Genomic DNA, 27,011 nt, shown 5'->3' with positions numbered 1-27,011 from the left:
TCAGGAGAGGTTTAATAACAGCCACTTTGAAGGAGTGTGGTACGTGGCCTGTTAGCAGAGACACATTGATAATATCTAACAGAGAGCCGCCAATTAAAGGCAAAACGTCTTTAAGCAGCCTCGTCGGGATGGGGTCCAAGAGACAGGTAGACGTGTTCGAAGTAGAAACCGTTGAAGATAATTGGTCACGGTTGATGGGAGAAAAGCCCTCCAAATATACACCAGGGCATACAGCGGTTTCCAAGGCCATTTCACTTGAGGACAGATTGGCACTGGTTAAGGGCAAGAGAATATTAATCTTGTCCCTAATAGTTAAAATCTTTTCATTAAAGAAGTTCATAAAGTCATTACCACTAAGGTCTATAGGAATGCTCGGCTCCACAGAGCTGTGACTCTCTGTCAGCCTGGCTACAGTGCTGAAGAGAAACCTGGGGTTGTTCTTATTTTTCTCTATTACTGATGAGTAATAGGCTGCTCTGGCATTACGGAGGGCCTTCTTATATGTTTTAAGACTATCTCGCCAAACTAAAGCGGGATTCTTCCAGATTAGTTGAACGCCATATGCGTTCAAGCTTTCGTGACGTTTGCTTCAGTTTGCAGGTCTGAGGGTTATACCAGGGAGCAAACCTCCTCTTCCTCACTGTCTTCTTCTTCAGAGGGGCTATCGAGTCCAGTGTCATTCTCAGAGAGCCTGTGGCACTGTCAACAAGATGATCAATCTGGGACGGACTAAAGTTAGACCAGGAGTCCTCTGTTATATTGAGACGTGGTATCGAATCAAATACAGAAGGAATCGCTACTTTAAATTTAGCTACAGCACTGTCAGTTAGACATCTGGTGTAGAAACTTTTGACTAACGGAGTACACTCCGGTAGTATAAATTCAAAAGTTATGAGGTTGTGGTCTGACAGAAGAGGATTCTTTGGGAAGACCTTCAAATGCTCAATGTCAACGCCATAAGTAAGAACAAGATCAAGCGTGTGGCCAAAGCTGTGAGTGGGTTTCTGTACTCTCTGACAGAAGCCAATCGAGTCCAACAATGAGATGAATGCAGCACCTAGGCAATCATTATCAACATCCACATGGATATTAAAATCTCCTACAATAATAACTATCAGTTTTAAGAACCAAACTTGATATAAATTCTGAGAATTCAGATATAAACTCTGAATATGGACCTGGTGGCCGGTACAGAATCACAAATAGAATTGGCTGTAGTGTTTTCCAGGTTGGATGTGAAAGACTAAGAACAAGGCTTTCAAATGAGGTGTAGTGTAATTTTGGTTGAGGATTAATTAATAGGCTCGATTCAAAGATGGCTGCTACTCCACCTCCTCGACCGGTGCCTCGAGGAATGTGAGTATTAATATGACTTGGAGGAGTCGATTCATTCAGGCAGACATATTCTTCATGGCTCAGCCAGGTTTCAGTTAGACAACATAAATCAATGTGATTATCTGATATTAAATCATTCAGTAACACAGCTTTAGATGACAGAGATCTAATATTTAGGAGACCACATTTAATAATCCTGTTTTGTTGCACTGCTGAAATAATGGTGTTAACTTGTATAAGGTTATTGTGTACGACTCCTCTTCTGCTTTCTTTTGATAGAATTAATTTAAGTTTAAGTGGCCGTGGGACAGACACAGTCTCTATGGAGCTCTGGGAGGGACTGGGTGAGGGGGGGAGGCCCAGGGGGGGGGGGGATGTGCTATGGGGGACACTGGGTGAGAGGGGAGGCTCCGGGGGATGTGCTATGGGGACACTGGGTGAGAGGGGAGGCCCTGAGGGAGGGATGTGCTATGGGGACACTGGGTGAGAGGGGAGGCTCGGGGGATGTGCTATGGGGACACTGGGTGAGGGAGGCCCAGCGTGGGATGGATGCTATGGGGACACTGGGTGAGAGGGGAGGCCCTGAGGGAGGATGTGCTATGGGGACACTGGGTGAGAGGGGCCGGGGATGTGCTATGGGGACACTGGGTGAGAGGGAGGCTCCGGGGGTGTGCTATGGGGACACTGGGTGAGAGGGGAGGCTCGGGGAGGGATGTGCTATGGGACACTGGGTGAGGTGGGGCTACTCTGTTTCTGCTTTATGACATGAATCTGACTGTCATGGATCCGCTTGTCCTTAGCCAGCAGCTTCAAACAGTCTAGTCCTGGTTCTCTCTCTCTCTCTCTCTCTCTCGCTCTCTCTCTCTCTCTCTCTCTCTGTGTGTGTGTGTGTGTGTGTGTACATTTATACATATTCCTCTTGAACTTAAAATAAAACTTACATAACTTAAATAAAATGTATTGTTTAATTTAAACATGTTCCTAGAAATTACAGTGCTCCTTCCTTTTTTTAAAGGGTATGTGAACTGAGCTGCCAAAAATGAAACTAGCTGTGGCAAATACCAAGTGTGCAACCATCAATTGTATGGATCATCAACAATTCTTGTGCAGAAAAATAAGCATGTCTGCTTTCTCCGGGAGGATACGCGATCTCTCAGGACGTATTGTGTCTCCAGCCGTGGAGAACACTCTCTCAGATGGGGTGGAGGATGCCTGAACACAAAGATATGAGGAGGTGGACAAGACGTGCTGTAGCCTGAGACCCAGACAGACGACCAGCCTCTGAACCGGTCTGACTCTGAACCTCATCAGCTAAATGGGATGGCAATGGAGATTATTTATATAGTGAAAGCTGGTTTACACAATGAAACAAATGGCACTAACAAAATCGCTGAATTTGCTGAGCTGACATAAAGCCACATTAAGAGGGGAGGCGAACACGACCGCTGCCTCAATGTAGGGGGCTGACAATGGAAGATTCTGGAGCTAAGCTAGCGTAGCTATATGCTCAGTTTAATAATGGGTTAAAAATCGATATGCTCAGTTTAATAATGGGTTAACACGACAACGCGAACGTTTGCTGATAACACACGCCCTCCGATCATTAACACCGTTACGATCAAACATTTCTCAAAACTGGACTTTCAATCAATCAAGTGATCAATAATGGGAGACCAATGCCGGAGCTCAAATGTATGCTTCAAACGAAGGACAGAAGATAACTTGATCGACTCCACACAATAAAGGCAAATGGCTTCACACAGTGAGTGGTTGTGATCACTTCTGAGGAGTTTACCTTGGACAGAAAGAGATGAAGCCGGCGTTAGCTGAGCTGCTGCATCGAACACATGACATTCCTGTCATTTAATTCCACGCTGTGTTCAAATGCTTCTTCATATTCTTCAAATAGACTTTTTACACACGTTACAAGTGGCGTAGTTGTCATTTTGTCGTGTGAAATAGAGCCAAACTTTAGAACGCTTCTGCCTAGTTGCCATGTTTGCTGCAGTCTGAAGAAGATACAAAAAAAGTTCGCGCATGCGCAATGCCACAGAGAACCGTTAGCAGAACCGTTAAGGAATGTGGCTGACGATCCCAAACAATCGGTTCACTGGGAACCGGTTCTAAAACAGAACCGGTTCTCGATGCCCATCCCTATTCCTCACTGTTACTCGTTGAGAGATAGAGGGGCGGAGCCTCTTCCTATTGGCTGCTGAACTTGTGACTGAATACATAACTTCCTCATAGTTCTTTAGTAGTTAATGAAGCTTCTTAACTTTGGCTCGATGTCTGTGTGCCGTCACCCAGCTGGAAGTTGACATTAGAATATAACACTTTTCTTTCAACAATAAAATAATTTCATTAATTAAAAGTAATGCTTTGTATAAATTAAACTATTATAAAAAATTCTAAAATATTTTTTCATTAATTAAAATAGATGCTTTGCACAAATAAAACAATTATAAAAAGTTTATTTTCTAAAGCAAAATACATTTTAAAAAATGTAAAAGATGCTTTGCATAAATTAAAATATTGTAAAAATGTTTTTTTAATCTAAAATAAAATTATAATCATTATTTAAAAGTGATGCTTTGCATGAAAGAAACAATTATAATGTGTTTTTTTTCTCAAATAAAATACATTTAAATAATTAAAACTGATGCTTTGCATAAAAAAATAAATATGCTTTTTTCTAAAATAATTTAATTATTTAAATGTAATGCTTTGCACAAATAAAACGATTATAAAAAATTATTCTATAATACATTTTCTTTAATTAAAGTGATGCTTTGTATGAATAAAACAATTCTAATTCCCCCCCCCCCCCCCATCTCTCACCAGCTGCGATGACGTGGCCCTGCTGAACTGCACCGCCATCGTGAACACCAGCAACGAGTCTCTGGGCGATAAGAACCTCGTGTCGGACAGCGTGCACCGGCTGGCGGGGCCGGAGCTGAAGGACGAGCTGGTCAAACTTAAAGGTACAACAATAATAATGAACATTAAGAACATATTTTACGCATTTACTTTATTTATGCATCTAGTTTGTTAATTGTATTTCGATATGTTTCCTGTAAATGTTTTTTTTCTTTATTACATGTTGTTGAAATAATAACAACAATAATAATAACATATATGTAATGTTAATATAATAGTAATAATAATACATCTTATATGCAATAATGTTGTTGAAATAATTATAATAACAACAACAATAAAAATATATATATATAATAACGTGCATTCCCTGTGTGCAGGATGCCGGACCGGCGAGGCGAAGCTCACCAAAGGCTTCAGCCTGGCGGCTCGGTTCATCATCCACACCGTGGGGCCCAAGTACAAAGCCAAGTACCGCACGGCGGCCGAGAGCTCGCTGTTCAGCTGCTACCGCAACACCATGCAGCTGGCCGCGTAAGGACCCCCAGGAGGGGGGGGGGGGGTCGGGTCGTGCATAGTTTGGTGTGAACGTTGTGGTTCTTCTTGTCTCCTCAGAGAACAGTCGATGGCGTCCGTCGGCCTCTGTGTGGTGAGCACGGCCAAGAGAGGTTACCCACTGGAGGACGCCACACACATCGCTTTCAGTGAGACACACACACACACAAAGCTTTTTATTCGTTCAAAAACTTGTGCTGTAGAAAAACGTTCTGTTTTTGCAGTCCATGGAAATTCTTAATTTGTGCGTGTGCGTGTGTTTCTCTGTTTTCAGGAACGGTGCGCAGGTTCCTGGAGAGTCACGGCAACAGCCTGGAGGCCGTGGTGTTCGCCGTGTCGGACTCAGAGGAGGTGTGTGTCACATTAATCGCAGTATGAACAACTGAAAAAAGTGTATTCATGAAAGGAATTCATGATTATTGTATTTATTTTTATTTTTTTACAGTATTTTATCATTTAACTATTTATCTATTCTGTATTATTTTTATTTAAATTATTTTTATTAATTAATTTGTATTTAGTTATTTTTATATTTATTTGTGTTTCTCTATATTTAATTTTTCATTAATTATCTTTTATAATATTTAATTCAAATTTATTTTTAATGATGTTGATGATTTTATTAGTATTATATTTATTCATCATTTCTGGCTAATGATGTTACTCACAACATGTGTTTGTGTGTATTTCTATTTATTTATATATTTATTTGTGTTTCTATATATTTTATTTTTATGTATTCATAGTTGTGGGTGTGGGTGTGTGGGTGTGTGTTCAGTCCGTGTACAGGAAGCTGCTCCCTCTGTACTTCCCTCGCTCTGAGGAAGAGGAGAAGGTTTCTCTGCCCTTCATCCCGGCCGACATCGGCAACACCGAGGGGGAACCCGTGGTCCCCGAGAGGCAGATCCGCATCGCAGAGAAACCAGGAACCCTGGAAGGTACTTTTATACATAGATATTCTTTTCTTTCTTTCTTTTAAATATATATACTTTTTTCTATTTCATACATATATATTTTTATATATATTGTATATTATTTTATTCTTAATATATGTATATACATTTTTGTCTTCTTATACAGGACTGTCTCAGAAAATTAGAATATTGTGATAAAGTTCTTTATTTTCTGTAATGCAATTAAAAAAACAAAAATGTCATGCATTCTGGATTCATTACAAATCAACTGAAATATTGCAAGCCTTTTATTCTTTTAATATTGCTGATTATGGCTTACAGCTTAAGAAAACTCTAAAATCCTATCTCATAAAATTTTAATATTTCCTCAGACCAAGTAAAAAAAAAGATTTATAACAGCTGAGTGTTTGTCAAGGCTCAGGAAACCCTTGCAGGTGTTTCGAGTTAATTAGACAATTCAAGTGATTTGTTTAATACCCTACTAGTATACTTTTTCATGATATTCTAATATTTAGAGATAGGATATTTGAGTTTTCTTAAGCTGTAAGCCATAATCAGCAATATTAAAAGAATAAAAGGCTTGCAATATTTCAGTTGATTTGTAATGAATCCAGAATGCATGACATTTTTGTTTTTTTAATTGCATTACAGAAAATAAAGAACTTCATCACAATATTCTAATTTTCTGAGACAGTCCTGTATATATATATACAGTATATATATATATATTCTTTTCTTTTTTATATAGATATATATATACATATATTGTTTCTATCTTTTATGTATATATATAATTTCATTTTTAATATATTAATATATTTTTTTTTAAATTATATATGATTTTATATATATACATCATTTTATAAATATATAATTTTATATATATTTATATATTCTTTTGTTTCTGATACATATAATTTTGTATATATATTATTTTCTGTAATGCAATATATTTCATTTTATATATTGCTGATTATAGAATAAAATCCTATCTCATAAAATTTTAATATTTCCTCAGACCAAGTAAAATTTGTTTAATACCCTACTAGTATACTTTTCATGATATTCTAATATTTAGAGATAGGATATTTGAGTTTTCTTAAGCTGTAAGCCATAATCAGCAATAAATCAGAATTATATATTTATCTATATCATTTTATATAATGTTTATATATATATATTCTTCTTTTATATCTATATATATATAATTTAATTTTTTACCCGGCATTAGAGGAGTCACTTAATGTGCTTCAGCAATCTTTTATAAGACTAGGTATCTTAATTTAATTTTTTTGATATTTGTTTGCCTCTAGTCCAAGATCAATCAATCTATATAATCTATAGACACACTGAGTTTAATCTGAATTCAGACCGATGACGACTTTCAGTTTGACAACATTTGGACAATAAAGAGCAATAAAGTGAAGCTTTCCCTTTTGTTTTATTACTGTTTTCATGGATTTATTTTGAAAAGCCAATGAAAGTTCCCGTTGGTCTCTGCAGATGACTCTGAGGAGGAGAGCCTGAGGGCCGACCTGGGCCAGGTGGGCAACCACGCCTTCGCCCGCATGGAGGGCGACGTGGACAAGCAGCGCAAACAGATCCTGCAGGGGCAGATGTCGGAGGCGGCCATCTTGAAACAGCACCAGAGGAAGTAAGGGTCCAAAATCGACAACCTTTTTAGGTTTCGAAGCATCCCAGGCAACTTATACAATAATAAATAATATACATATATATTTGACACGGTTCAGAGATTTGATTGTGTGTGTGTGTCCTGCAGTTACGGTCGCTGGCTGTGTCGGGCGAGAGCAGAGGACCTGTCGGACGTCGCTGCACTGAAAGCCTTGTATCAAACTGGTGAGTGTGTGTGTGGTGTTAATGTGTGTGTGTGTGGCCTTAATGCGTGTGTGTGTGTGTGTGTGACACTTCAATCGGTAACTTACTTTTTCCCACATCTTTGAACACAACGCTGAGAAAGCAGCCAGAAACTTTCTTTGTTTCATTAAATGAATCGCAGCCGTTGCGAGGTGCAGTTTGGTCTCGTGGCCAGCAGGGGGCAGTGTTGTCCAACAGCTCAGCTCCCAGTGATGTGGTCGTAAGGGTTAAAGGTCAGATTGCTCATGACCTCAGGTGGGATACATAGAAAAGACACGACAGGCAAACAAATGTGTTTCATGCTTTTGTCAATTTAGAGTTTTGGTCCGTTTTTATTCACTTTAAAGAAATATTTAAAAATTCACATTTTGAGATTTATTGAACTACTCATTTTATTCTGCAGATTTCTCCTAAATTCACCAAAAGTAATTTAAACAATATTTTAGTTCTAAAAACATGGAGAATATTCTTTTTGTTTTGGCTGTTTTTCTGAGCAATCCTAAATCCCCTCAGAAAAAAAATAAGAACTTTAATCTCTAATCTGCATAATTTGCATATTTAAACTCTAAATATGCAAATCAAATTCCAAAATGTTTTAATTTGAATATCAATAATATTTAATGGAAATTAAAGACAATAAATAGCCTAAAACTAATTTAACCAAATGTATGAAAACAATCTAAAGATTATATATATATATATACATTTCTATTTAAATATATATATTTATTGCATTTCTATATAAATTTAAATATATGTACGTATATATATATATATATACACAGAATTATATATACTTTTTGTTTTAATCTTTAACATAATTAAATATAGTTTTGTTTAACCAAAAGTAATAAAATGATGCAATCGAGAATCATATAAAACAGAAAATAATTTAGGTGATTAATGATCATCAAAACTGTTTAATTTAAGTAACTCGATCAATTATCGACTGGCTGCAGGTTTTAATTAAATTCATTAAATCTCTGGTGACGTTGAACACATTTTAATTATACTCTGAAAAATGTCCAAATGCTGGAGGAAAAAAAACACACAACTGTGTGTGTGTGTCCAGGTGTGGACATGTGTGGCCGCACCGTGGTGGTTCTGGTTGGACGAAACATCCCAGTGACCATCATCGACATCGAAAAGGTAACGGAATGCGGATTTCAATATAAAAGTATTTGGGCTCATGTTCAAATCAATCTGAGGTGTGTTTGGTATGTGTGTGTGTGCGCGTGTGTGTGTGTGTGTGTGCAGGCGCTGCTGTACTTCATCCACGTCATGGACCACATCGCCGTGAAGGAGTACGTGATGGTTTACTTCCACACGCTGACCGGCGAGCACAACCACCTGGACGCCGACTTCCTGAAGAACCTCCACGACATCGTTGACGCCAAGTGAGTCGACTCAAAAAACACTCCTGTTATATATTATTTATTATATAAGTATTCTTTATTATACGAGTATTCTCTGTTACCTTGTATAGCTGCTCTGAGTACCTGGTGGTTTTACTCATAGAACCAGAGTTACACCTTTATTACTGTTATGTTATGACGCCGTGTGTGTGTTCATGACGCACATGAAGTGTGTGTGTGTTCATGCCATAGTGTGTGTTTGTGTGTTCACGCCACACATGAAGTGTGTGTGTTCATGCGATAATGTGTGTGTGTGTTCATGCCGCACATGAAGTCAATCGTTTGTTTTTCATCTCAATATTCTGAAGGTTTAATTGTCCTTCATCTTTTATTCCAGAATGAAAAGTTGATGTCACAGCTCTGACATCACAGCTCTGACATCACAGCTCTGACATCACCGCTCTGACATCAACTTTTCAGAAACCACTTTTAGTTTTTAGCAGAAATGTTCGTGGAAAAAGGACATTTTCGTCAAATATACAAATATATAAATATTAAGGCTGTCAATCGATTAAAAAAAAGTAACGAATTAATCGCACATTTTGAAATTCATGAATCGCGATTAAAAGTTATTTTTCTTTCTTCTTTTTAAAGACCAAACTTCACACAGAGCTGTTTTCAAAGAGGCTCCTACCTATAAAGTGCCGGCGAGGTATTTAATATCGTGGATGATAAATTGTTTCTAAAGTGAAACATCAGATTAGTAAAAAAAGAAGAAGTATATAGAGACCCCATTGGTCCTGTCATCTTTACCACTGAACAGCAGAACCAGTGGCCTTGGTGACTGACTGACATTCACATATGTCACGTTAACCCTCTGGAGGCTGGGCTCATTTTATACATTTTACAAACAAATGTAAATTCACCTTTTAAAGGCGTTTGCATATGACACATACCCCCGTGTTCTACATCAAACATTCCAGAACAATCTCAGCTCTATTCAATGAGGCTCAGTTGTCCTGGTGCCGTGTTCTCTGCTCTCTGACTGACAGGCTGCTAATGAGCCTGTGGTGGGTAAAATGTTTCAAATTATGTGTTTCCACAACATATATACATAGGGTGTATTAAACTTTTACATTATGTTATATTAGGCTTAAATGACATCTACAAAGATGATTAAGAGGGCACACACAGCTCTCTCCCTCAGACAAGGGTCAACAACGCCAGACAGAGACAGACCCAGCGGCCTTGTGCTGCTCCAGTCTGAACCGGTAGAGAGGAGACTGCAGAGAGGACCAGGAGGCTCAGACACAATAACGATAAGAGAGACGAGGGGGCAGACGTCAGCAAGAACCTCACATTCCTTAAAGTAACCGGCTTGGACTGGGACTGAGGTCACACTGAGGTCACACTGAGGTCACACCGAGGTCACACTGAGTGACGAGAACTAATATGTAATGAGGGAGTGGACGGAGGCGGCACCTGCATTGAGGCTGATGTATAAATAATATGTCAGTGTGTTTGTTCGGGGGTTGGGAAAGACAGATGTGGAGGGAGGTCGTTGTCTTTAATACCCAGACCAGGTTTATTTGTGAAACTGTTGGTTACAAATAAATCTACGTGAATTGAACTCTGATCCAAACTCTCTGTGTCCTGTGGGTGATTACTGAGGTCCAGAGGGTGAGTATCCTGTGGCGTCTCACCAGCAGTCAGATAGGAGAGAGATACAAGATTATATGCATCAGGTTAAGAGATTAGTTAGAATGGACCAAAAAGGAAGAAATCCAGCCACAACAAACCTTACCTGTGAGGTGGGAGGTCCTTTGTGATTTACTGAGTGTTCATTGGTTGTTTTTTTCGCAAAATGTTGACAGACAAACGGATTGACCAATCACGGTGAAGGTTTCGTGTGACGAGTTCTTTCCGCGCCGCGTCCCCCGACACGTCGCCCCTCCGTTCCTCTGTGTGTCAGAGGGGGAGACGGGAGGAAGGAGAGCAGGAGGAAACCCGACTGATTCATCCACGAGTTAAACTGATTTATGCTCCTTATTTTCGCGGAGAAATAATTGTTTTAAAAACGGAAACAGTGTTAAACCGTACTGCCGCGGTTTGACACTCAGGGGAGTGAAAAAACTTCAACGCACACCGGAAGTAAACAAAGTTACGTTAATTGCGCTAAAATATTTTAGTGCGTTAATCGAGGCCAAATTAATCGCATAGATTAACGCGTTAACGCTGACAGCCCTAATATATATATATATATATATATGAGTATATATAAAGAAGAAAAAAAAATATTGTGTAAATATGGATGAGAAACAATCATTGAGATGAAATATAAATTTGAATAATAATTTAAAAAAGAAAAGGCTAAATCGATTCTGAAAACAACTGGGAAGAGATGTGTTGTGATTCATAGTGAAAGTATAAATGATGTAGTATTCTTCTAGCGTACTTCAAGAGGAACTCCTCGGTGGGTTCAGACCAGCAACCGCTTCCTGTCGGTGGGAAAGTCCACGCAGTCATGACGCACCTGGACACCCCCGCGCTTCACTTTGAGTCGCCCCAGTCGGCTTTGACTCATCTTTCTGGAGAATACAGTTAATGAGACTTAAAACGTATAAATATATATATATATTCCTGATGGTTTCTTTACAAGACAAACAAGTCGCTCACGGGCGTCGAAGTCGTCTGCTGGTTGTTTCAGTCACACGGCGGAGATGAAGAGGCGGAACACACACCTGGGCCCGGAGACGCCTTCACTCAACTTCCCCTTCGTGGGAGGAGGGAAACCCCGTTTACCATCACAACTGTTCACTCTGTTGACTCTACAGACCATCAAGTCCTAAATGATGACATCATGCTGGATAGAAGAAGACGAGAAACTAGAGACTGAGACATAAACTCATGTTGACAATGTTTACTGAGGGAATACATCAAGAGAAGTAGTCACTATATAGACTTCTATACAACCAGAGGGGCCCCCTGGTGGTCAGGAGAGAGAATGCAACTTTAACTCATGAAGCATAGACTTATATACAACCAGAGGAGTCGCCCCCTGGTGGTCAGGAGAAAGAATGCAGCTTTAACACATGAAGCATAGACTTCTATACAACCAGAGGAGGCGCCCCTGGTGGCCAGGAGAGAGAATGAAGCTTTAACACATGAAGCATAGACTTCTATACAACCAGAGGAGTCGCCCCCTGGTGGTCAGGAGAGAGAATGCAGATTTAACACATGAATCATAGACTTCTATACAACCAGAGGAGTCGCCCCCTGGTGGTCAGGAGAGAGAATGCAGATTTAACACATGAATCATAGACTTCTATACAACCAGAGGAGTCGCCCCCTGGTGGTCAGGAGAGAGAATGCAGATTTAACACATGAATCATAGACTCCTATACATCCAGAGGAAAGTGAAGTAATATGTAATGTCACTGTGTTCAAGAGACTTCTCCATATAGTTTATTTTTAACGACTAATAGACGTTTAGAAACGGCTGATTTGTATCTGTTGTTTCTCGCCACTCCGTGGCGGCGGCCGGAGGCTCCGCCGGGAATGGAACCCTCTCCCTCGTTGTGACTCACCCTGAAGTCTGTTTCCGATCATGTTCGTGGCTCACGTTTCACACCAACGCAATTTTACATTTGTGAACGTTTATTAAAAGTTTCTCCTCGCGCCTCGAAGGGGCCGGCGCTCTTTTGGCCCGAGGACGTCGGCCTCGCTCGTCCGGCGACGTTCTTGCCGTCGAGCTGCTGATTGGCTGCAGATGCTGAAGCCAAAACGATGAGCGCACTGAAGTTTCCCAAAAGCGTGTGTGTGCGTGTGCGTGTGCGTGTGCGTGTGCGTGTGCGTGCGTGCGTGTGCGTGCGTGCGTGCGTGCGTGTGCGTGCGTGCGCGTGTGCGTGTGCGTGCGTGTGTGTGTGTGTGTGTGTGTGTCAGAACAAGGGAGTGTGCTCCCAATTATTGAGGCATTACCGGTTCGATTGGCTCTCCCTGGTTCTGGTGACCTCGGGGGTCCGATGTGGTCTCTTCTGACTCCAGTGGACCGAGACCTGCAGCCTCGCACCGAGGGGGAAGTGGCTGGAAAATGGGGAATCGACACCTCCGGGGGGGGGGGGGGGGGGGGGTCTTGAGAGCGAGGTGTGTGAGTGGGGCTGGATTGGTCTCGGTCTGTTCCGATCCTCACCTCTGGCCCGTGACATCATGGAGATGAAAACATCTGTCCAACATGACACATGGGTAGAGAACGCAGACACACATTAGCATAAAGGAAACCCTGGACATCCGGTTCTGACTTGTGGCTGTGATCCTGAGTCGTTCCCCTGAAGGTTCCCCTGAAGGTTCTCCTGAAGGTTCTTCTGTTCCTCTGTTGCAGGTTCAAGAAGAATTTGAAGGCCTTCTACTTCGTGCATCCGACGTTCCGCTCCAAGGTGAGAAGACCACGTCTCGTCCGGCTTTCGAGGATCAATAAATATCGGCGTGTTTACCTTTTCTGATGCCCCGCCCACTTTTCGCCCGGCGATTTGTATTCGTTATTAGAGTTTAGCTACCGGATGATACTTTGAGGAACTTAGAGGAAACATTATCTCACTTTTAGAAGGGTAGACAAAGTTAAACAGAGTTGAAATTTATGAATATTAGGTTGGTTTTATTCGCTCTCTAACCATCTGTCTGTTAACTAATAGCTAGCTTGTTAGCTGCTCGTTAGCAGTTAGTTAGCTTTTAGTTGGCTGCTTGTTAGCTGATAGTTAGCTGATAATGATCTACTAGTTGGCTGCTAGTTAGCTGTCAGTTAGCTGCTAGTTGGCTGCTAGTTGGCTGCTAGTTAGCTGCTAGTTAGCTGTCAGTTAGCTGATAAGTATCTACTAGTTAGCTGCTAGTTGGCTACCACTTAGCTGCTAGCTATCACCAAATTAGTGGTTTTTGATTTAACTTATTAAAGATACAGTGCTTTACTGTGAACACTCTTTTTAGTAAAAGTAATCGCAAAACGACTCCGTATGTGCTTATAGCCTCACGTTATTAAAACTTAATAACGCCTTCTCTAAAGTGAAGGATGACGACGTTGTCAACGCTAGTCAGAGTCGGCGTATTTCCCCTTTAAAGCGCAAATACGAATAGAATTTGCCGCAAAGAATAAGGTCAATACATTCCTGCCACCAAGTCTTAGAAAAATTAATTTCAGGAGGAAGTGAAAGTGGAATCGTTGGTTATAGAAGTGTTTTTTTTATTACCTTCGCATTGAAAATGCGGACGGTAATGTTTTGATCGCCGTGTATTTATTTATTTGTATGTGTGCGTGTTTGTGTGTTATTCGCATAACTCAGAAAGTATTAAACCGAATCGCATACAATTTGGTGGGATGATTGGTTATTATCCGGGGACCATTTGATTAGATTTTGGGATTGATCAGGTCAAAGGTCGAGGTCATGAAAAGGTCAAAATATTCTTTTTACCATAGCGCGGTCAATTTTTATCCAGTTGGCATGCAACTAATGCCAACATGTGGCTGCGCCGAAAGTATGCGCTCTACCGAGTGCCCGTTCTAGTTTGTAACTGAATTTGTTCATGTTTTGGCTCATAACCGTTTACATTGAGCGATTCCACCGATAACAACGTCCGCACCTTTTAACGTTTAGATGCATCTCGTCTTTATCTGTAATATTGTGTTCCTAGTTGTGTCTTAAACAAATAACTTATTCTTTCCCTCACTCCAGGTCTCGACGTGGTTCTTCACGACCTTCAGCGTGTCGGGGGTGAAGGACAAGGTGCGCTACCTGGACACCCTGCAGCAGCTCTTCACCTGCATGAGGCCGGAGCAGGTCGACATCCCCCCGTTCGTCCTGGACTACGACGCCCGGGTAAATCATTGACGTGTAATCTATAACCTGCTGCTGCTCCTATGCGGCTGCACGGCGGGTATCAGAGTCCTCGTGTCGGACCCGACGGCAGCGCGACACGAATGTTGCATCAGAGAGGAAGAAGGCGTCGGACATCTTGTTTCTGTCTAAAAGTACGGGAAATATAAAGTGTGCTGCCTTAAATATGGACCTTTTGTAATGAATACCTTTTTGAGGAAATTAAATAGATTGTTGATGAGAAGTGGGCATGTTGTTACGAAGCCTCGACTTCTGAGTTTTGGTCGGCGCCATCTTGGATGAAGTGACCATATGTAGACGGAGGAGAAGTGACATGAAGAAACCATATACGTCTCTGGTAAGAGACCTGTCAATCACCTTAGCCCCGCCCCAAACCACACCCTGCTTCATGGTCTGTTTTACTCCACATGGACCATCATTTGTCCTGGTGGTCAGGAGAGAGAATGCAGCTTTAACACATGAAGCTTAGACTTCTATACAACCAGAGGAGTAGCACCCTGGTGGTCAGGAGAGGGAATGCAGCTTTAACACATGAAGCATATACTTCTATACAACCAGAGGAGGCGCCCCCTGGTGGTAAGGAGAGAGAATGCAGCTTTGACACATGAAGCATAGACTTCTATACAACCAGAGGAGTCGCCCCCTGGTGGTCAGGAGGGAGAATGCAGCTTTAACACATGAAGCATAGACTTCTATACAACCGGAAGAGACGCCCCCTGGTGGTCAGGAGAGATTGCAGCTTTAACAAATGACACATAGACTTCTATACAACCAGAGGAGTCACCCCCTGGTGGTCAGGAGAGAGAATGCACCTTTAACACGTGAAGCAGACTTCTATACAACCAGAGGAGTCGCCCCCTGGTGGTCAGGAGAGAGAATGCAGCGTTAACACACATGAAGCATAGACTTCTATACAACCAGAAGAGTTCCTTGTGTGTGACTACATTTCCAGTTCTATACTTCATTGCCTCTCCTCTGCTCTCCGGCTCATTGTGTTTTAATGGAAGTGTAACCTCTCGCAGACTTCAACATCTAAATACTGAAGCCTGTTATATTCCGATCTCAATTCATCAGCCGTTCACTGAGGACTGAACGACTTTTCTTTTATCTCCACTCGACGTAAACCAGAGCAGGAAGGGAGACGGGGATAACAATCAGCTCGCGACTTGTTTATTTTGTGCGCATTTTCCAGAATCCTCAGCGATCAATCAGTTGGCGTGCGGTCGTCCAGGTCGCGCTGCATGTTTCCCTTGTGAAGTTAATTAAAGTCGCCGGTATCGATAGCTGTGATTGAACTTGGGGGCTGTGAGACATCTGACCGCTGAGAGACGAGCTGCAGTGGGACTGAATTAAAGCCAGCTGCTCCTTTAAAGTGAAAAGGTCAGCTTCATCAAAAAGCCCCAGTGCTGGTGTTTGGTCTTCCTAATGATCCGTGATCGGCTGGCGTCTGATTCTCCCTCTGTGTGTGTGTGTGTGTGTATTTTTGAGATTCACGCTTCACGCGTTTTAACATCGGGAGCAGTTTAAGTTGAATATCCCTTTGAAATAGATTTGAGTCGGTTGGACTGCACGTGGGCACAGATGGAAACTATGTTTTCAGACTTCCGTCTTTATTGCTGGTAACAATCTATGAGGAGGAACCAGATCCTGCAGGTTTGATCAAGTCCCAAAACTTTATTAATTTTGTATTTTGTTGTTGAATGGCCCATTTACCATTTGATTAAGATTGGATGTATAAATATCTATATTTAAATAAATATTTATATTATTATATATATTGATATATATATATATATCAAGATATATATTGATATATATATATTTGTTTAAATATATATTTAAATACATATTTATTTAAATGTTTATATGACAATTTTTATATATATATATATATATATATATATTCTTTTGTCTCGAGGCTTTTTTGGGTTGATTTTAGAGATTTAAGAACGTTGATACCGTACTGGGCTGAACGATGTCGTCTGTTTTCGGGGTTTGTTTAAACGTCTTCACAGCGTTTCGGCCTTGAGGCAGTAAACGGCCTGAGAGGCGAAGTGCAGGGTGGAAAAAACACCAAAAAAGCCCTGCGGCGTTCCCAAAAGGCTTTTGCTTACTCATCAGAAACTTTATTTTTAGGTCAACCTCAAATACTTGGTTCGGCTTTATGAGAACACAACGGACCGGCCTCCGAGGAGGAGGAGGACTTCAGCCTGTTTCAGCCAACCGGGCAACAACACGCTACCGGCACCCCGTTGCTCTCACCCCAAAATAGTCTGCTGTGCAGTTCTGGTGCCGGGTTCCAGGAAATGGTGATTCCTCTCGTTCCCTTGAAGGAGGGAACATGTGCAGGACACACGTGCAGGCGGTCAGGACTCTTTAAAGCTTGCATTGGGTGTGATTGTGATGACCAGAGGAGCAGTGGGCTGCTAGAGGAGCTGCATCCCTCTGGGGGAGGAGACCAAACACGGAGCTAGAAGACCACCGAGAAATCAATGTTTTAGTCGGGGGGTGTATATATATATATATATATATATATGTATGTGTATATATATATATATATACATATATAAATATGTATGTATATATATATACATATATAAATATGTATTTGTTTATATATGTATATGTATATATATATATATATGTGTGTTTGTGTGTGTGTTCATATACCTATAAAAACCAGTGGTCTGATCCGGTTGGGGGGGTTGCAGTAACGTCTGTCTCTGATTGGCTGATCAGTGAATGAGCTCCTCTGCGTTCCATCAGTAAACATTAGAGCAGCAGTGACTCTCTCAGCGTTGTTGTTTTCTTTAACCAGTTTTCCGGCTGCAGGCTGTTTAACAACTACAACATGGCGCCCCGCTCCAGCAGCTAGACGCCGGTCCTCAGGTGAAGCCACTGTTTGCTAACGTGTGAGCGACACGGCGTTAAAAGGTTATATAATGAAGTATCCCACCGAGAGGAGCAGGTGAGCGCGAGTCACCTGTGAGGCGTGTTCTCCTGCTGCAGTGAGAGATGACGGGTGTTTCCTGGAGGTGTGACGCCGCTCTGCTGGATAAATAATGAATAATTATCATCTTGTGTGAGACTTCAGTCTGAAGACAATCTGCTGGTCACGATGTTACAAGTTATTAAGTTCATACGATGAAAAACCTTCTGAGTCTTTAATGGAGGAAGTGTGTGTGCTCCTTTTGCAGCAATTCCAGCATTGCAGACCTTTGGCATTCTAGCTGTTAATTTGTTGAGGTAATCTGTTGAAATGTCACCCCACGCTTCCTGAAGCACCTCCACAAGTTGGATTGGCTTGATGGGCACTTCTTGAGGACCATACGGTCAAGCTGCTCCCACAACAGCTCAATGGGGTTGAGATCTGGTGACTGGCCACTCCATTACAGACAGCAAGCTGCCTGCTTCTTCCCTCAAGAGTTCTTCACAATGTGGAGGTGTGCTTTGGGTCATTGTCCTGTTGGAGGAGGACATTGGCTCCAATCAAGCGCTGCCCACAGGGTATGGCATGGCGTTGCAAAATGGAGTGATAGCCTTCCTTATTTAAAATCCCTTTTACCTGGTACAAATCTCCCACTTTCCCAGCACCAAAGCAGCCCAGACCATCACATGACCTCCACCATGCTTGACAGATGGTGTCAGGCACTCTTCCAGCATCTTTTCACCTGTTCTGCGTCTCACAAATGTTCTTCTGTGTGATCCAAACACCTCAAACTTGGATTCATCTGTCCAGAACACCTTTTTCCAATCTTCCTCTGTCCAATGCCTGTGTTCTTTTGCCCATACCAATCCTTTCTTTTGATTGGCCAGTCTCAGATATGGCTTTTTCTTTGCCACTCTGCCTAGAAGGCCAGCATCCCGGAGTCGCCTCTTCACTGTCGACGTTGACACTGGCGTTTTGGGTACCATTTAAAGAAGCTGCCAGTTGAGGACCTGTGAGGCGTCTATTTCTCAAACTAGAGACTCTAATGTACTTGTCTTCTTGCTGAGTTGTGCACGGGGCCTCCCACTTCTCTTTCTGCTCTGGTTAGAGCCCGTTGGTGCTGTTCTCTGAAGGGAGTAGTACACACCGCTGGAGGAAATTTTCAGTTTCTTTGCAATTTCTCGCATGGAATAGCCTTCATTTCTAAGAACAAGAATAGACTGGCGAATTTCACATGAAAGTTCTTTTTTTCTGGCCATTTTGAGAGTCTTATCGAACCCACAAATGTGATGCTCCAGATAATCAACTAGCTCAAAGGAAGGCCAGTTTGATAGCTTCTCTCATCAGCAAAACAGTTTTCAGCTGTGCTAACATAATTGCACAAGGGTTTTCTAATCATCCATTAGTTTTCTAAGGCGATTAGCAAACACAATGTACCATTAGAACACTGGAGTGATAGTTGATGTAAATGGGCCTCTATACACCTCTGGAGATATTTCATTAGAAACCAGACGTTTCCACCTAGAATAGTCATTTACCACATTAACAATGTATAGAGTGTATTTCTGATTGATTTAATGTTATCTTCATTGAAAAAAACAATGCTTTTCTTTGAAAAATAAGGACATTTCTAAGTGATCCCAAACTTTTGAACGGTAGTGTATATATATATGTATACATATGTGTGTATATATATAAATAATTATATTTCTACGTACTTATACTACTATAGAATACATATATATTTTCTCCTCCAGGTGAATGGACCGTACCAACGCTCCCAGTCATGAGGGGGTGCCGTCAGCCCGTCGAGCGGAAGCCATTTAATGGACGCCTTGTTGCCCGCGTGGCCCTGAACGCATCACCACCTCTTCTGAGGCGCCGTGTGGGAGGGACCCGCTCCAGCAGACCGGTGGTGGTTCTCGTTCTTCTGGATTACGCCTTTTTTCACCCAGATTTCTTATTCTGCAGTTCCCTCAAACATCCCTAAATGACGGTTTCTTTCGACGGTTTTGCGCAACGCTTCTTTCCGGCGTGGCGGTCGTATCGGACGGCCATCTGAGTGAATACAAAAAAGTGTATATACAAAATAAATGCTGGAGCAAGAGGAAAGTTTTACCCGATCCAAAGCTGGAAATTCCCACGTCGGCGCGTCTCCGCGGCCTCAATCGGTAAAAAAACATCGGTGAGCTCGGTGTCGTGACATCACAAAGTTTATCCACATAGCGACTCTTATATCGATTTATTTTCTTTCTCTCCTCGACTTCGATGAGGAAATGAATCCCGCTCACAATGGTATGATTAAATATGAAGCCACGCCCAGACCACTGTTAGCTTAGCTTAGCATAAAGACTGGAAGCGGCACCTCTCTTTCCCGCCAAATCGGCCCGTTTCACAAAATGTTTTTGGTGAACATTTGCGTTTTCATGGGAGGTTTTGTAATTTCTCTCTTTAGGGTGTGTTTCTGTCACTAAATATTGTAAAGAGTTCCCATAAAAAAACACTTCACGGATCAGTCAATCAACAGGAAATGTCTGTTTTTATATTGTTATGAGTTAGTTTCTTTTTGGTTGCACAACGTTTATTTTGGGACATCACCGCAGAGAACTTTACAGATTCAACAATAAAGTAATACATTAATGGAATCCACACATTAATAATCTAAATAAATGAGAATCGGTCGTAAAGGTCTCATCTGCCGAAGACAGAGCTGTTTTTAAATCTTTCTTCAAGCTGCTTCCTGTCTGCAGATTTACGGTTGCTCTTTTTTTTTTAAAGGTACAGTTCACCCCAAATATGAAAATTAATGTTCTCTTGAGTAACGGGGTCGGACTTCTGGAAAAGAGACGAAGAGATGTTGCTGATGAGTTTTCCAAATAGTTTCAATATAAGCAACCTGCTATTTACCATGATGCATAGCACTACAGGGGGGAACTGTCCCTTTAAGCCTTAAAGAGACAGTATAACATTTGTTTGTGCCTCATTTGTTCAATGTTTTATAATTATTTTTGTATGGTTTACTTTGACTGCCCGCAATTTGAGAAAAATCATAAATATATATACATAATATTTATATTATATATGTTATATATGAATAATATATTGTATGTTACATATATATATGAATATACTTATAATATATATGAATATATATAGTATCTATGAGCATATATTTTCATATATAATATATATATTGATATATTCACACATGTTCTCATTCAATTCCGTCTGGCCATCTTTAAATAATTGTGGATGTTTTTCTCAATGTTTTTGCTAGAAATTAGGCAAAATCAAACTTTAATCAATCGATTGTCTTTAAATCTTTTTTTCTACATACGAGTCAGTGAGACGACTCCAAGAAGGAACGAGTGGATTTTCTCACCTCGTGCTTTATACAAAAATAATTCAGATTTAAGTCTGAATATGAAAATTAATTCTTATAAATGCAGCTGTGGATTTTTTTATTTTTTTTTAAACACACGAAAAGAACCTCAGATAACACACACATTTTAGTCTAGAACTGTGATGTCAGAATGTATACAAATGACGAGCCAAACTTTCACTTCCTGGAATTGTATATTATCATCTTTTTTTCAAGATCTGCAGTACGGTTTACTGTGTTTTTTTAATATATAAATATATATACGCACTGATTAAAATGTTTTTTCAACTTATTCTTTTAGACAATTTAGTTTTGTTGGAGGAAACGTCTTAAATGTAAGAATTAAGCTGAATACAAAGATAAATTAACATTTACTACAATTCTGATGTTATGGATGACTTTTTCATAAATATTATACTCTGTTGCAGTTATTTCTTTGTCCTGATATTCATGAATATATAAATATTAATTTATCTCTTAAATACAATTGGTATATATTTTTGGACTGATTCTCAAATGAATATATAAATATGTGTGCCGGTGAATAAGTACTAAATAATATATATATATTTATATATAAATAAAAATATTTACATACATATATATAAATAAATATATATTTATTCATGTATAAATAAGTAAATACATATTTATATGTATATATATTTATATATAAATAAATCGATATATATATACAGTATATATTACATATATATTATATATATATTTCATTTGTCACTATACAATACTATATAGACATATTAACACATTGTAAATAACAGTATACTATACTTTTTATTGACGTTTTTTTATGACATATGACATCCTTTACTCTTGAGTTTTGGTTGATATTCTAGATATTTTCTGAAGTTGACCTCGTAGACTGGACCAAAAATATTGTATATATCTATCCAATTGCGTGGCTTTAAAAAAATTAAATGTTCATGACATCCTACAGTATGACATTATTTAAAAGATACTATAATATTACTTTTGTATGATATATTTATGACGTACTTTACTGGGACATTTAATGGCATTCTAAACTAATACTTTATATGATGTTTTGATGACATAAATACACATTTTATGACATTTCTAACATACTATTCTCTCAATTCTGTGACAATTTATTGAAATGTTATGACTTTTTGTGACATATTCTTCACCTGCCCGCTGTGACCATCTTCACCTTTTCAATCCCTCCATTGGTTCTCCCTGGATTAAAGAAGCGAGCAGAGGGATGAGCAGGACGCGTCGTCTGGTCTGTGGAAATAAAAGAAAGCCGTGAGGAGCAAATCCATCTTCTACGGCTCCCTGTGTGACCGGCAGGGATTAGCTGGTCAAAGCAGGGAGGCAGGGAGCAGCTGTTCAGACACCACAGACACAACTCAAATAGGTCAATACACTGTACATGCAGGGCTTATTCAAGTCAGTTCTGATAATCATGAAAACAAAAAGTGTAGTGATGACTCCTTAATTAACTAAAATAGTCACGAGAGGGAAGCTTCAATGGTTTTTAATATTTATTTAATAACATTCTAATTTTTAAATTACATAATTTCTTTCTATTTAAATTTTTTTTTTTAATTTAACATTTTAATTTCTTGTATTTCTTTAATTATTTAAGAATTTAACATTTACATTTCTTTATTTCTTAATTATTTAGTTTCTTAGTTACTTAATTTCATAAATTTCTTTAATTATTTGATTTGTAATTATTTAATCATTTAATTATTCACGTAACAATTATAGGCCAGCAATAAAAAAATCGTAGCTTTGAAAAGAAAATGTTGAAATGTGTCAGTTCAACGGTCACAATTCGTTTGCTTAACCTGAATTTGAATTGTCACTTTAAAATATTAAATATTAATATAATAGCCGTTTACGTCTGTGGTGGCTCCATTGGTCACAGCAGCAGCTCATTACATCACATTTGATCCTAGAAAACTAAACAAATGCAAATGTGACGATTTGTCATTTTCACATTTGAGTACGAGCAGCAGGACGATTCCTTGAACTAGCAGATGTTACTTATGCTGGTTGAGTCACAACCGCCGACAGCCAAGAAACACGTCAGCTGGAATAAAAACAGAAACATCAGATGATGTTGAACTGTGAATTCAACACAAATTATATGACGGCTGACTTGTTAAAAGGCTACTACCACTATTACTACTACTACTACCACTAATACTACCACTATTACTACTAATACCACTATTACTACTACTACTACCACTATTACTACTAATACCACTATTACTACTAATACGACCACTATTACGACCACTATTACTACTACTACTACTAATAACACTACTACTACCACTATTACTACTACTACTACCACTTCCAGTACTATTACTACCACTACCACTACTACCACTATTACTACCAATACCACGATTACTACTACTATTACTACTATTACTACTACTACTACCACTACCACTACCACTATTACTACTAATACCACTACCATTACTACTACTACTACTACTAATACCACTACTACCACTACCATTACTACTAATACCACCACCACCACTACCACTATTACTACTACTACTATTACTACTAATACCACTACCGCTGCTACCATCATTACTACTACTACCGCTACTACTACTAATACCACTAGTATACGACCACTACCACCACCACCAGTACTTCTACTACTACTACTACCACCACTATTACTACTACTACCGCTACTACTAATACCGCTACTACTACCACTATTACTACTAATACCACTACTACCACTATAGTAGTAGTGGTGGTGGTATACGACCACTACCACTACTACTACTACTACTACCACCACACATACGGTCATCTCTGTTAACTTGTTGCGGGGTTAAAAAAACCAAAATGGCCGCCGACGAAATCTGTGAAGTCGCAGCTTTGAATCGTCCGTCCGCAAACCAGCCCGGTGACGTCGAGAACGATTACGTCCACATGCACAGGCTCGCTAGCCAGGATTATCTAATAAGCTCCGCCCACAAAAAATAAACATCACCGTGTTTGCTGACAGAAAACAGATCAAGATTCCGGCTCACGAAACCTTTTTAATTACCGGATTGAACAAACAAAGACATTAGCATTAATATTTGAGTTGTATAGATGTTAGAGGAGTGTGTTTAAAGACATCAAGGCCGACTCTTCACGCTTAAATAAGCAGCTGTAGCTTTAATTACAGCTCCACAAACAAACTAAGGACATATTAGCTGAACATCAATTGAAATAATTTATAAACCGTAAAGCGCTACAGTCGGCGTGTATGGCTGAGAGTCTTCGTGGCTGCAGTGAGCTCATGGCTTTGGGATCTCAACGTGTCCTTTGAAGCCTCCAGACGGTATTGAAGGGCCCTGAAGCTCAGAGAAGTCAGACAGCCAGATGAGGGAACAGTAAATAACTGTCTGTGGCGGTAATTAGTAGCAGAAGAAGCCAGAAGAGCTCACGTGACCTTGGAGCTGCTTGTGTTCAAGGTCAAGTTCAAGGTCCACCCATGTGGACGCACTAATGAGTCCTTTAAGGGGATGTGGAGAACTTTCAAAAAGCCGTTCTGCCGAGTCGCCCCCTGGTGGTCAGGAGAGAGAATGCAGCTCTAACACATGAAGCATAGTCTTCTATACAACCAGATGAGTCGCCCCCTGGTGGTCAGGAAAGAGAATGCAGCTTTAACACATGGAGCATAGACTTCTATACAACCAGAGGAACTGAGTGCAGTGAAGAGATGTGGCAGAGACCCCGAGACACGGAAACTTCATGAATATATATATAAATGGTTTTAAAAAATATATATATATATATTTTGGCAAAAATATACTCACGTAAAGTACTTATGCTTTTTTTCCACACCGAGATTAAAATACAGGGTTTTCCTAGTAAAAATAAAATTGTTAAAAGACACGATCCAGATGCATCATGGGAAATGTAGGATCCAGGTTAGCTTAATCTTGAATACAATATAAGAATATTCAAAATAAGAATACATTGTATTTCCAGCGCTTTTCAAGGATCTCAAAGACATTTAAATAGACTTAAATAATATAATATATCTAAAAGATTGTACTTTACTGTCTGTATTTCACTGCAGCAGCTTTATCTTCCTCCAGCGCAGAGTTTCAACACGTCAGAATTATAGCTTTGTGTGTTGACTGAATGTCAAAGAGTGTGAGAAGGAAAACTGAGCCTCCACCTGCTGACTGAGTCAACTTCCTCCCCTAAAATGAGACGCCGTCGCTTTAAAATCGAGTCGTGAACTGTGGAGAACGTTCACACAAACACATAGTTCAGGTCATGTTTAGTTAATTAGCAGGAAAGCAGCACCGCGTGACAGAAAGTGATTTAATTTGGGGAGGAAAGGTTTTGATTTTATTTTGCTCTGTGATGCAAATAATTGGACTTTAGCAAAAGAAGTGAAAGCAGTTTATTCAAATGTGAAAGTGCAATAAAAACAAAAATGTGTCCCTAAAATCAATGAAGACATTCATATTCAGGCCACGATCTGCAGCTTTCAGAAGACTTTTAATATAATTATTTATATATAGAATATAAATGATCGACCGAAAGGTTTTTACTCTCAGTTTCTACTTGTGTATAATTTGTAATGCTGGACTGTATTAATGTACTAATTAGGTGGATTGGAATACTTCTTCCACCTCTGAAGATGCAGTAGTACTTTACACAGTGGGAACACAATGTAAACACAAGAGGAACACACTGTAAACACAAAAGGAACACAAGAGGAAAACAAGGGGAACTCAATGTAAACACAAGGGAAACACAAGGGAAACACAAGAGGAACACAAGAGGAACACAAGGGGAACTCAATGTAAACACAAGGGGAACACAAAGGGAACACAAGAGGAACACAAGAGGAACTCAATGTAAACACGAGGGTAACACGAGGGGAACACGAGGGGAACACAAAGGGAACACAAAGGGAACACAAGGGGAACACAAGGGGAAGAGGAACCAGCTCTCCGTCGTGAACACAAGGGGAAGAGGAACCAGCTCTCCGTCGTGTTCTCATGATTTATGAGGACCCCGATGTTCTTTTCTTCAAGAACACGAGTTCCGTCTCATTAATCTGGTGTTGAGGGTTAGAACGTCTTCTAATCAGGATCGGCACGACATCTGTGGGTATTTGTTTTACATGGCAGATGGTGTGTGTGTGTGTGTGTGCGGCCAATAAGACAATGGAAAATGTCGAAGATGTTTCCTTCTTTCCTCCAGAGACAAGCTGTGTGATGCTTATGCCTCTTTCTATTGTTTTTATAGATGTGTTGTCTCTGTTGTGTATCTGTGTGGTTATTGTTTCTTTTGTGTCTTTGTGGTTGTATTGTCACTTTGTGGTGTTTAATGTTTGACACTTTGGGCCCGTGCTCGGTCGACCCGTTCATCAGTGTGTGTGTGTGTGTGTGCGAGTGATATTTGCGCAGCTTGCTCGATTCCCTCGTCGTGGACACTTTTTCCTTCGTTAGTTTGCCTCACGAGTCAAAGTCCAGGAGGAGGAGCTTCAGTGTGATCATATACAAGTAAACAAAGGTACCATCATCAAAGTAAACTTACCGTACATTATACTTATGTGGCATGGATGATTTTAGGGCATCAAACGTGCGGCGGCTCCCTCGGTCGGGTCAAAGGGCAAATGCCGTCGGAGCCACAGATCGTTGCTCGTGGATCGTCCGCGTGGCTGAGTTTCTCTGGTTCACTTCAGATCTTAATCACCCCGATGGCAACGCGTCGAAAACATGGCGAGCTCCAACGATTACTGAAAAAACTTTCACGGGGACAAAAGGAAAGAAGATGCTCAGTGTGTCCTAAGCGTCCACCAGCAGCATCTCTAGGTCTGGACCAGGTGAACCTGATTCAGCTCAAACTATAAGACTAAGA

General features: G+C 40.2%; 1 protein-coding gene and 1 long non-coding RNA gene across 3 annotated transcripts in view; one reads left to right on the top strand and one right to left on the bottom strand.

The window, feature by feature from the left end:
- The window catches only part of gdap2 (ganglioside induced differentiation associated protein 2), a 27,938-nt gene extending 6,403 nt beyond the window's left edge, over window positions 1-21,535 (top strand). Inside the window, exons 3-14 of one of the 2 annotated variants that reach the window (XM_056433648.1) lie at window positions 4,177-4,316; window positions 4,593-4,746; window positions 4,828-4,916; window positions 5,042-5,118; window positions 5,546-5,705; window positions 7,185-7,335; window positions 7,462-7,538; window positions 8,629-8,705; window positions 8,814-8,953; window positions 13,290-13,344; window positions 14,632-14,775; window positions 19,480-21,535. In XM_056433648.1, coding sequence (XP_056289623.1) covers window positions 4,177-4,316; window positions 4,593-4,746; window positions 4,828-4,916; window positions 5,042-5,118; window positions 5,546-5,705; window positions 7,185-7,335; window positions 7,462-7,538; window positions 8,629-8,705; window positions 8,814-8,953; window positions 13,290-13,344; window positions 14,632-14,775; window positions 19,480-19,512 — 1,297 coding nt within the window. In that variant the 3' untranslated portion in view covers window positions 19,513-21,535. Of the gene's footprint in view, window positions 1-4,176; window positions 4,317-4,592; window positions 4,747-4,827; window positions 4,917-5,041; window positions 5,119-5,545; window positions 5,706-7,184; window positions 7,336-7,461; window positions 7,539-8,628; window positions 8,706-8,813; window positions 8,954-9,565; window positions 10,554-13,289; window positions 13,345-14,631; window positions 14,776-19,479 lie in introns of those variants that run through there. The other variant, XM_056433655.1, reaches the window with a different exon arrangement.
- Window positions 19,698-27,011, bottom strand: LOC130206019 (uncharacterized). The gene is made up of 3 exons (XR_008834017.1): window positions 26,688-27,011; window positions 22,274-22,370; window positions 19,698-19,780 (listed from the first exon to the last, which is right to left on the bottom strand). It is a non-coding gene; the product is annotated as an uncharacterized LOC130206019 (long non-coding RNA).

The sequence above is a fragment of the Pseudoliparis swirei genome, chromosome 2, assembly GCF_029220125.1.
Source record: "Pseudoliparis swirei isolate HS2019 ecotype Mariana Trench chromosome 2, NWPU_hadal_v1, whole genome shotgun sequence".
Classification (NCBI taxonomy): Eukaryota; Metazoa; Chordata; class Actinopteri; order Perciformes; family Liparidae; genus Pseudoliparis; species Pseudoliparis swirei.
Note: the sequence above shows the minus strand (reverse complement) of the source record. Positions and strands in the feature narration are given on the sequence as shown.